The 10549-nt window shown below is 39.7% G+C and overlaps 1 protein-coding gene across 5 annotated transcripts in view; it reads left to right on the top strand.

Annotated features, from left to right (window-relative positions):
* The window catches only part of LOC108284369 (protein argonaute-3), a 123395-nt gene extending 114643 nt beyond the window's left edge, over nt 1–8752 (top strand). For 4 of the 5 annotated variants that reach the window (XM_017501083.2, XM_017501081.2, XM_037728706.1 and 1 more), the window contains 2 exons: nt 7227–7426; nt 7922–8752. In XM_017501083.2, the coding sequence (XP_017356572.1) occupies nt 7227–7426; nt 7922–8030 (309 nt within the window). In that variant the 3' untranslated portion in view covers nt 8031–8752. The remainder of the gene's footprint in view (nt 1–7226; nt 7427–7921) is intronic. The other variant, XM_017501077.2, reaches the window with a different exon arrangement.
* Nucleotides 8753–10549: the final 1797 nt, after the last annotated feature.

Here is a 10549-nt window from a genome sequence, read left to right as displayed (position 1 = left end):
AAAAAAAAAAAAAAAAAAAAAAAAAAAGTAGAAGTACCTGATTGTTCCTTTATGCCTCTTTAAAAATAAAGAGTGAGAAAAAAAAAAAATGCTCTTTTGCTCAGGCTGTACTAGAACTCTTGAGCTCAAGCAGTCCTCCCACCTCAGCTCTCAAGTAGCTGGGACAACAGGCATGTACCATTGCACTCAGCTAATGATGGTAACATTTTATAGAAAACTTTGACATTTACTGGTAGGTGTTAAGCATGTGAAAGAGTTTAATTGGGCTGGGTGTGGTAGCTCATGCCTAAAATCTCAACACTTTGGGAGGCTGAGATGGGCAGATTGCTTGAGCTCAGGAGTTCAAGACCAGCCTGGGCAACATAGAGAAACCCCATCTCTACAAAAAAACAAAAATTCCCCAGGCAAGGTAACATGTGCCTATAGAGGAACTATATAGCTGGAGTATGTTTTGCTCCGGGGGCAAGTAGCCATGACCCCTTTATTGTTGAGGCTGTCACCAAATTACCCCAACCCAGTGGCCTGACATCCCTGTTGAGCTGCAAGCACCTGTTACACCTTGCTCCTTGGCCACTTAAAGAGGTTATACCTTGGCCGGGCATGGTGGTTCACACCTGAAATCCCAGCACTTTGGAAGGACAAGGAGGGCAGATCACCTGAGGTCAGTTCAAGAACAGCCTGGCCAACATGACAAAACCCCATCTATACTAAAAATACAAAAAACTTAGCCAGATATGGTGGCACACACGCCTGTAGTCCTAGTTGCTCTGGAGGCTAAGGCAAGAGAATTGCTTGAACTCGGGTGGCGGAGGTTGGCAGTGAACAGAGGTCACACCACTGCACTCCAGCCTGGGCAACAGAGCGAAACTCTTATCTCTAAAAAAAATAAATAAAAGAGAGAGAGATCATACCTCTCCAGTGCCTAAGTAGTACCTTGCATCTCAGAAAGCAGTGCCTTAATCACCCAGAGCAGTCACACAGTCCAGTACCTAAGCTGAAGCAGTTCCCTGCATATCAAGGAAACCATGTCTGGGCCACCCAGAACAGGCATAGTCCCCATGCCTGGGTTTAAGTGGCACTGGGGAATTGGTGTACTGGAAGAGCTGAGCAGCTCTGTATCCCATAGATATTGAGATAGCCCAAATATATTGAGATATAAGAAAATATCAATAACTCAACAAAATCAGGAAAGTAATTCACAATATGAACAAGAAATTCAACAAAAAGATAGAAATTTAAAAAGAATCAAACAGAAATCTGCAGCTGAAGAATTCAGTGGAAAATACAATAGAGAACTTCAATAGCAGATTTGATCAAGCAGAAGAAAGAATCTCTGACCCTGAAGATAGGTAATTTGGAAAAAGATCTGAGTCAGAAAAAAAAAAAAAAGAAGAAGAATGAAAAGAGTGAAGAGAGCCTCTGAGACTTACGGAACACCAGTAAGCAAATAAATATTTGTATTATGGGAGTTCCAGAAGGAGAATAGAAAGGGAAAGTGTAGAAAACCTACTTAATGACATAACAAGTCGAGCATGGTAGCTTACACCTGTAATCCCAACACTTTGGGAGGCCAAGGGGGGGCAGATTGCTTTAGCTCAGGAGTTTGAGACCAGCCAGGGCAACATGGTGAAACACCATCACTACAAAAAATACAAATATTAGCCAGGCATGGTGGCATGCACCTGTAGTCCCAGCTACCCAGTGGGCTGAGGCAGGAGGATCACTTGAGCCTGGGAGGTCAAGGCTGCAGCAAGCCTAGATCACACCACTATACTCTAGCCTGGGGTGACAGAGTGAGACCCTGTCTCAAAAATAATAATAATAATAATAATTAAAAACATCCCAAATCTGGGGAAAAATGTGGACATGTAGATCTAGGAGGTTCAAAAGTCTGCAAACAGACCCAGCCCTTAAATGTTCTTCCCAAGGCACATTGTAGTCCAATTGTCAAGTCAAAGACACAGAATTCTAAAAACAACAGAAAATCATCAGATCACTTAGAATCCTCCTTAAACCAACAGCAGACTTCTTCACAGAAACCTTATAGGCCTGGAGAGATTGAGTTGATATATTCAAAGTGCTGAAAGAAAACACTTATCAGTCAAGAATACTGTAGCCAGTTAAGTATCATTTGAGCTCAGAAGGCAGAGTTTCCAGTGAACTGTGGTTGTGCCACCGTACTCCAGCCTGGACTACAGATTGAGACCGCCTCAACAAATAAGTAAATAAATAAATATTCTTTAAATAAATAAACAAATATTCTATATCCAGCCAAGCTGTCCTTTAGAAATGAAGGAGAAATAGTCTTTCCCAGACATGCAAAATCTGAGGAAATTTATCACCACTATATTTGCCCTACAGGAAGTGTTCAAGGGAATCCTACATCTGGAGGCAAAAAGTCAACAATTGTTATTATGGAAACACACAACAGTATAAAACTCACTGGTAGAACAGATACACAAGAGAGAAAGATTCAAACCTTATTACTCTACAGAAAACCACCAACCCACAATGATAAACAGTAAGAAAGGAAGAAAGGATATATAAAACAAGCAGAAAACAATTAACAAATTACAGAAGTAGGTCTCCAGCTATCAGTAGTATCCTTGAATGTAAACAAATTGCCCACTGAAAAGATGTAGACTGGCTAAATGAAATTTTTTCCCACTCTGGTGCCCAGGCTGGAGTGCAGTGGTGCAGTCTCAACTCACTGCAACCTCTGCCTCCCAGGCTCGGGCTCAGGCAATTTTCTTGTCCCAGCCTCCTGAGTGACTGGGGCTATAGGCATGCATCACCACACCTGGCTAATTTTTGTATTTTTGTAGATGGGGTATCCCTATGTTTCCCAGGCTGGTCTTGAACTCCAGAGCTCAAGCAAACCACCTGCCTCATCCTTCCAAAGTGCTGGGATTATAGACATGAGCCACCATTCCCAGCCACTGAATGATTTTTTTAAAAGAATGCAATCATGTCCTTTGCAGCAACATAGATGCAGCTGAAGGTCATAATCCTAAGCAAACTAACATAGGAACAGAAAACCAAATACTGCATGCTGTCACTTCTAAGTGGGACCTAAGCATTGAGCACACATGGACATAAACATGAGAATAATAAAACACTGTGGACTACTAAAGAGGAGGGAGAGGGGGATGAGTTGAGAAACTATTGAGTACTAAGCTCACCATCTGGGTGTAATATATCCATGTAACAAATCTCACATGTACCTCTCACATCTAAAATACTGATTTTTTAAATGATCCAAATATATGCTGCCTAAGAGAAATTCACTTCACCTGTAAAGATACATATAAACTAAAAGTGAAGGGATGGAGAAAGTTATTCATTCCACGCAAGTGGAAAAAAAATGCAAGCAGAAGTAGCTATATTTATGTCAGACAAAACAGACTTTAAGTCAAAAACTGTAAAAGGAGACAAAGAAGGTCATTATATAATGCTAAAGGGATCAGTTCACCACGAGGAAATAACAGTTGTAAATATATATGCAGCTGACATTGGAGCATCCAGATATATAATATAAAGCAAGTATTATTAGATCTAAAGAGAGAGATGGACTCCAATACGATAATAGTTGTGGACTTCAACACCCCACTGTCAACACTGGACAGATCATCTAGAAAGAAAATCAACAAAGAAACATTGGATTTAAAACACACTTTAGACCAAATGGACCTAACAGATATATACAAAGCATTTCATCTAGCAGCTGCAGAATATACATTATTTTCTCAAGACTCTTGAGACTGTCTCAAAAAAACAACAACAAGGTATTAATACCCAGGATATACAAGGAACTCAACAGCCAAAAAAAAAAACAAATAATTTGATTTAAAAATGGGCAGATGTCTCAAGAGAGTGATAGAGATGGCCAACAGGTATATGAAAAAATGCTCGATGGCCGGGCGCGGTGGCTCACGCCTGTAATCCCAGCACTTTAGGAGACTGAGGCAGGCAGATCACGAGGTCAAGAGATCGAGACCATCCTGGCCAACATGGTGAAACGCCGTCTGTACTAAAAAATACGAAAGTTAGCTGGGCATGGTGGCGCACGCCTGTAGTCCCAGCTACTCAGGAGGCTGAGGCAGGAGAATTCCTTGAACCTGGGAGGCAGAGGTTTCAGTGAGCCTAGATCATGCCACTGCACTCCAGCCAGGTGCCTGGTGACAGAGCAAGACTCTGTGTCAAAAAAAAACAAACAAACTGCTCAATATCAATAATCATCAGGGAAATGCCAGTTAAAATCACAATGAGATATCATCTCACCCTAATTAATATAGTCATTATCAAAAACACAAAGAATGCAGAGAAAGGGGAACTTGTATACACTATTGGTGGGGATCTAAATTAGTACAGCCGTTATGGAAATCAGTATGGAAGTTCCTTAGAAAACTAAAATTAAAACTACCATATGATCCAGCCATCCCACTACTGGGTATATATGCAAAGGAAAGGAAACTGTGTCAAGGAGATATGTGCAACCCCACGTTTATTGCAGTACTGTTGCAATAGCCAAGATATGGGATCAACCTAAGTGTCCATCAACAGATAAATGGATAAAGAAAATATGGCATTTATACACAACGGACTACTATTCAGCCACAAAAAAGAATGAAATCCTGTCGTTTCTGGCAACATGGATGAGCCCGGAGGACATTATGTTATGTGAAAAAAGCCAAGCACGAAGAGATGAATACTGCATCATCTCACTGGTGGAAGCTATAAAAGTGTATGTCATAGAAGTAGAGAATAACATAGTGGTTTACTAGAGGCAAAAAAGGGAGGAGGTTACCAAAGGCTGGTTAACAGACACAAAATTACAACTAGATAGGAGGAATAAGTTCTAATATTCTATAGCACTGTAGGATGGTTATAATTAGCAATTTATTCTATATTTTCAAATAACCAGGAGAGCCAGTTTGGAATTTTCCCAGCACAATGTTTGAGGTGTAGATATCCTAATTACCCTGATTTAATCATTATATATGTGTATCAAAATATTACACTGTACCTCGTAAGTATATGTAAATATTATGTGTCCATGAAAAATAATAAAAGCCCAAAAGGAGTTGGAGATCAGTCTGGGCAACATGGCAAAACCTCATCTCTATAAAAAATACAAAAATTAGCGGGGTGCGGTGGCGCGTGCCTGTACTCCCAGCTACTCTGGAGACTGAGGGAAGGATCACCTGAGCCTGGGAGGTCGAGATTGCAGACCCTGTCTCTAAATAAATTAATAAATAAATCCTATATGACTGGTTTATATATTTTAACCTAATGTTTCCTCCCATATTTAATAAGTATCACATTACATCCAGGTGACTATGTTTTAAAAATCACAGAGGAGAAAGATTCTCTGTTCAAGTAAGTTTTAGAAATGCTGTTAAACAGATTTTTTTTTTCTATTTCTAGAATAACCAGTTTAAACAGATTTTTTTATTATAGAACTTTTGAAGAACACTGATATGCAAATAACCATTATGAATCTTCGAGATAGGAATATTTTTCCTATATATTTAATCAGAAACTTTAGGGAACAGTTTTCCTTTACCTTTTTAACTTTTAAAATTTTTATTATTTTTATTTTATTTTTTTGAGACAGAGTCTTGCTCTGTCACCCAGGCTGGAGTGCAGTGGCGTAATCTCAGCTCACTGCAACCTCTGTCTCACGGGTTCAAGTGATTCTCCTGCTTCACCTTCCCAAGTAGTTGGTACTACAGGCATGCACCACCACACCTGGCTCATTTTTTTGTACTTTTAGTAGAGAGGGTGTTTCACCATGTTGGCCAGGCTGGTCTTGAACTGACGTCAAGTGATTCACCTGCCTTGTCATCCCAAAGTGCTGGGATTACAGGTGTGAGCCACCACATCTGGCCTATTTTTGTTTTATTTATTTGAGACAGGGTCTTGCTCTGTCATCCAGGCTGGAGTGTAGTGGCACAAACACCCCTTACTGCAGCTTTGACTTCCTGAGCTCAAGCAATCTTCCTGCCTCAGCCTCCCAACTAGCTGGGACTACTGGTCCATGCCACCATGCCTGGCTATTGTTTGTTTGTTTGTTTGTTTGTTTGTTTTTTGCGACAGAATCTCGCTCTGTCGCCAGGCTGAAGTGCAGTGGTGCAATCTCAGCACAATGCAACCTCTGATTCCCTGGTTCAAGCAATTCTCCTGCCTCAGCCTCCCAAGTAGCTGGGATTACAGGTACACACCACCACATCCAGCTAATTTTTGTATTTTTAGTAGAGACAGGGTGTCACCATTTTGGCCAAGATGGTCTCAATCTGATCTTGTGATCCACCTGCCGTGGTCTCCCAAAATGCTGGGATTACAGGCATGAACCACCTCCCCCAGCCCACACCTGGCTAATTTTTTAAATCTTTTTTGTAGAGATGAGGTCCTCCTATGTTGCCTAGGCTAGTCACAAATTCCTGGGCTTGAGCTGTCCTCCCACCTCAGCCTCCAAAGTGCTGAGATTATAGGCATGAGCCACCATGGCTGGCCTGAATAGTTTTCCTTTAGGATATCAGTTTAAAACTTCTGCTGTAGTCAGCAAATAACCAAGAATATTTCACAGAGACTAACAACTTTTTTATACATCTTCCCAGCTTTACTTTTTTCTATTTTATTTCATTTAATTTATTTATTTATTGAGACAAAGTCTCACTATGTCACCCAGGCTGGAGTGCAGTGGTGCAGTCACAGCTCACTGCAGCCTTGACCTCTTAGGCACAAGTGATCCTCCTGCCTGTACAGGCTGGCCTTGAACTCCTGGCCTCAAGCTACCCTCCCACCTCGACCTCCCAAAGTGCCAAAGCTGTTTTGTATGTGACTTGGTCTTAAATATTTATTTAAAAGTTCAAAATTCAGCTGGGCCCAGTAGCTCACACCTGTAATTCCAGCACTTTGGGAGGCCAAGGCAGGCAGATCATTTGGGATTGGGGGTTTGAGACCAACCTGACCAACATGGCAAAACCCTGTCTCTACTAAAAATAGAAAAAATTAGCTGGATGTGGTGGCACATGCCTGTAATCCCAGCTACTGGGGAGGCTGAGGCATGAGAATCACTTGAACCCAGGAGGTGGAGGTTGCAGTGAGCTATATCATGCCATTGCACTCCAGCCTGGGCGACAGAACAAGACTCTGTCTCAAAAAACAAAACAAAACAAAAAAAGTTCAAAATTCAACAGTATGTGTTATTGCCTTCTCTATAGGGTACCAGTCGTCCTTCACACTATCATGTTTTATGGGATGATAACTGCTTTACTGCAGATGAACTTCAGCTGCTAACTTACCAGCTCTGCCACACTTACGTACGCTGTACACGATCTGTTTCTATACCTGCACCAGCGTATTATGCTCACCTGGTAGCATTTAGAGCCAGATATCATCTTGTGGACAAAGAACATGACAGGTAATATAAAAGCCTAACAGGTTCTCACCCAAATCCAGATACTGTCTGCATATTAGGATTTTCAAGTTCCACAAGCTCTTAGAGGAGTCAGTGATCCATGTGAAAAGTGACAACAGTCAGAACTGACTGCTCGAGGTTTCCTATTGAAATATATAATCTAGGCTCATTACTAATAGAATGACGTCGTAACTTAGTTGCTTTGCCACATTAATTCAAAGGAGAGATTATTGGTAATAAAGTGGTACATACAGATAGATAGAGAAAATGATACGATGTCTGGGTTTGCTTCTAATTAATCCTGGGGAGGCGAGAGAAGGAAAACAGAATTGGCCTTGCGTTAATAATTATTGAAGCTGAGTGATAGCCACATAGATCATTACACCGGTCTCTTATTTGTTAATAATTTTGAATTTTTCTACAACAAATCATATTTTTTGGAATTATTACATCAGAATAGAAAGTTTGTTTTTGTGTTCATTGCCACTTCTCTTACAGTGCTGAAGGAAGTCACGTTTCAGGACAGAGCAATGGGCGAGATCCACAAGCTCTTGCCAAGGCTGTACAGATTCACCAAGATACCTTACGCACAATGTACTTTGCTTAAATAGTCCAAGTATATTCTCTGAGAGGAAGTACTGAAAGATGAATTGACATACAACGTATGTTTCCAGTGGAGTCAATTGAGTAAGGACACCTCCAGCCATACAGAAACCAACACTGTGTGGGGGCCAAGGTCTGATCCTTATGTTAATACAAGGAAGATTGTTTACTTCATCAAGGAACACAGCATCATTATGCAATATGAAACCAGCCAACTGCTTTTTGTGCGGTCTCCTGTAGGAAGTATCGCAATTGTTCTGTTTTCATTTCTTGTAGTCTAACCCTTTTTAATGCCTTTACCTCAAGTTGCTTGGCAGCACAACTATCTTTGCAAAAAAAAAAAAAGTAAGGAAAAGTAAATGATGGTTTAAAAAATACACACCTTCATGAATAATCAAAGTGATTTTTCAAAATTATGTGTGCAAAAAATTAATGTGCATTCATATATTCTTGTAAAAGGTGTCTGTGTATTTTAAAAATATATACATGCATACTTCATATGCATATATATCTAGATCTGGATTAATAATAGATATATATGTCTGTGTATATATTTTATAGTTCATTCCATTGGGGAGCTTTCTTTCCCTTTTATTTTACCCCCACTACTACCTTTATTTCTCTTATTTCCCTTGCCTTCATCACCTACACTTTTTTCCTAATGCTACCAGTGACATTCAAATGTTCACATATCTGGTTCCTTTGAATGTAAAATATGGCAAACTAGATTTCTACTTTTATTTTGCATACCCTACTTCTGACTCCTATCTCATACACAATGCTGAGTCTTCAACTCTTGATATTGCTGTCTTAAGAAACAAAATTTTATATATATGTATACATTCGTATATACACAGACACACACACACACATATATATACATAAAATAAGTTTTTGTGAGAGTGTGTCTCTCCCCTCCCACTCTGAACATACATTTGCCATTTGTGCAATGTGTATATAAGTAGTAGCAACCTAAACTATTCTTTTTCTTTTTTCTTTATTTTCTTTTTTAATCGAGACGGAGTCTCACTCTGTTGCCAGGCTGCAGTACAGTGGTGCGATCTCGGCTCACTGCAACCTCCAACTCCCCAGTTCAAGCAATTCTCCTGCCTCAGCCTTCCAAGTAGCTGGGACTACAGGCATGCGCCACCACACCCAGCTAATTTTTGTATTTTTAGTAGAGACAGGGTTTCACCATGTTGGCCAGGATGGTCTCGATCTCTTGACCTCGTGATCCGCCTGCCTCGGCCTCCCAAAGTGCTGGGATTACAGGCGTAAGCCATTGCACCCAGCCTACCATTCTTTTTCTTTAGTGAGTTTGTTAAAGCTGCTATAAATATAAAACCTGTCAGAAGTTGTAATCTTTCTCTCTGATAAGTGATGTGTTTTCTGAAGCCTTCTGTTTCTATAGGTTATACATGGAAATTATTTAAAGCTTTTATAAAGGGTAAATATTTTAAAAGATTAGAACTCTGTAGGGTTGAGATCTTTGAAATTGAGTAGAGAGAAAAAAGGGGTTGAGGGATTTTTTTGGTTTTTGATAGTTACTTGCTGCCTCTCATACCTTAATGTGATTTTCATATATATTTTTTATATATATGTATGTGTGTGTATATAAACACATATGTATGTGTTTGGAAGTATAGCTTCCTTTTATATTTATTAGAATAGTGCTTTAACAATTATAGAATTGTGTTGGCAGCATCTTTTATAGAAATATAATCACAGTTATTTTAAGAACTGACAACTTGTTTTTGCTATCTTTTAGTGCAATAAGCAGTTTTAAAGGAAAGTCGTGTCTGTTTGCATCTTTACCATGGATAGGAGGAGGAGCAGGCACCTTCATAATTTAAAAGGGCAAAGAATACAGCCTTAATTTCAGAAGGAAAGTTTTGTAATTTTTAGTTTTACAGCATATCTTTTAAAAATCATCATGAATAAAGGCTGGGTGCAGTAACTCATGCCTGTAATCCTGGCACCCTGGGAGGCCAAGACAGGTGGATCACCTGAGCTCAGGAGTTCAAGACCAGCCTGGCCAACATGGTAAAACCCCGTCTCTACTAAAAATATAAAAATTAGCTGGACATGGTAGCAGGCACCTCTAATCCCAGCTACTCAGGAGACTGAGGCAGGGGAATTGCTTGAACCCAGGACTTGTAAGTTGCAGTGAGCCAAGATCGCACCATTGCACTCCAGTCTGGGAGACAAAAGCAAATCTCTGTCTCAAAAAAAAAAAAAATGATAATGAAAATGAAGTGAAATTGCCTAAATGAGTCCAACCTTGCATATTAGACATAAAGCTGAATTTTTATTTAAGAAATAATCATGAACAGCTTAGCATATTTAAATTATTTGCAAATAGATTGTGTTTGTTGAAGAATCATACTGGCTAGATGCCCATTTTCATTTACTAAAATGAATCAGAAAAATGCAAGATGATATTTTAAAACTTTTGCTAATGTATCACCAGTGTAACTTTCCTTTTAAAATTAAGGTGATAGTAACAAAGGAAGGTAGGACTTT

This window comes from Cebus imitator, unplaced genomic scaffold (assembly GCF_001604975.1).
Source record: "Cebus imitator isolate Cc_AM_T3 unplaced genomic scaffold, Cebus_imitator-1.0 Scaffold277, whole genome shotgun sequence".
NCBI classification, from domain to species: Eukaryota; Metazoa; Chordata; class Mammalia; order Primates; family Cebidae; genus Cebus; species Cebus imitator.
The sequence above is the reverse complement of the archived record's forward strand: the minus strand, read 5'-3'. Positions and strand labels throughout refer to the sequence as shown.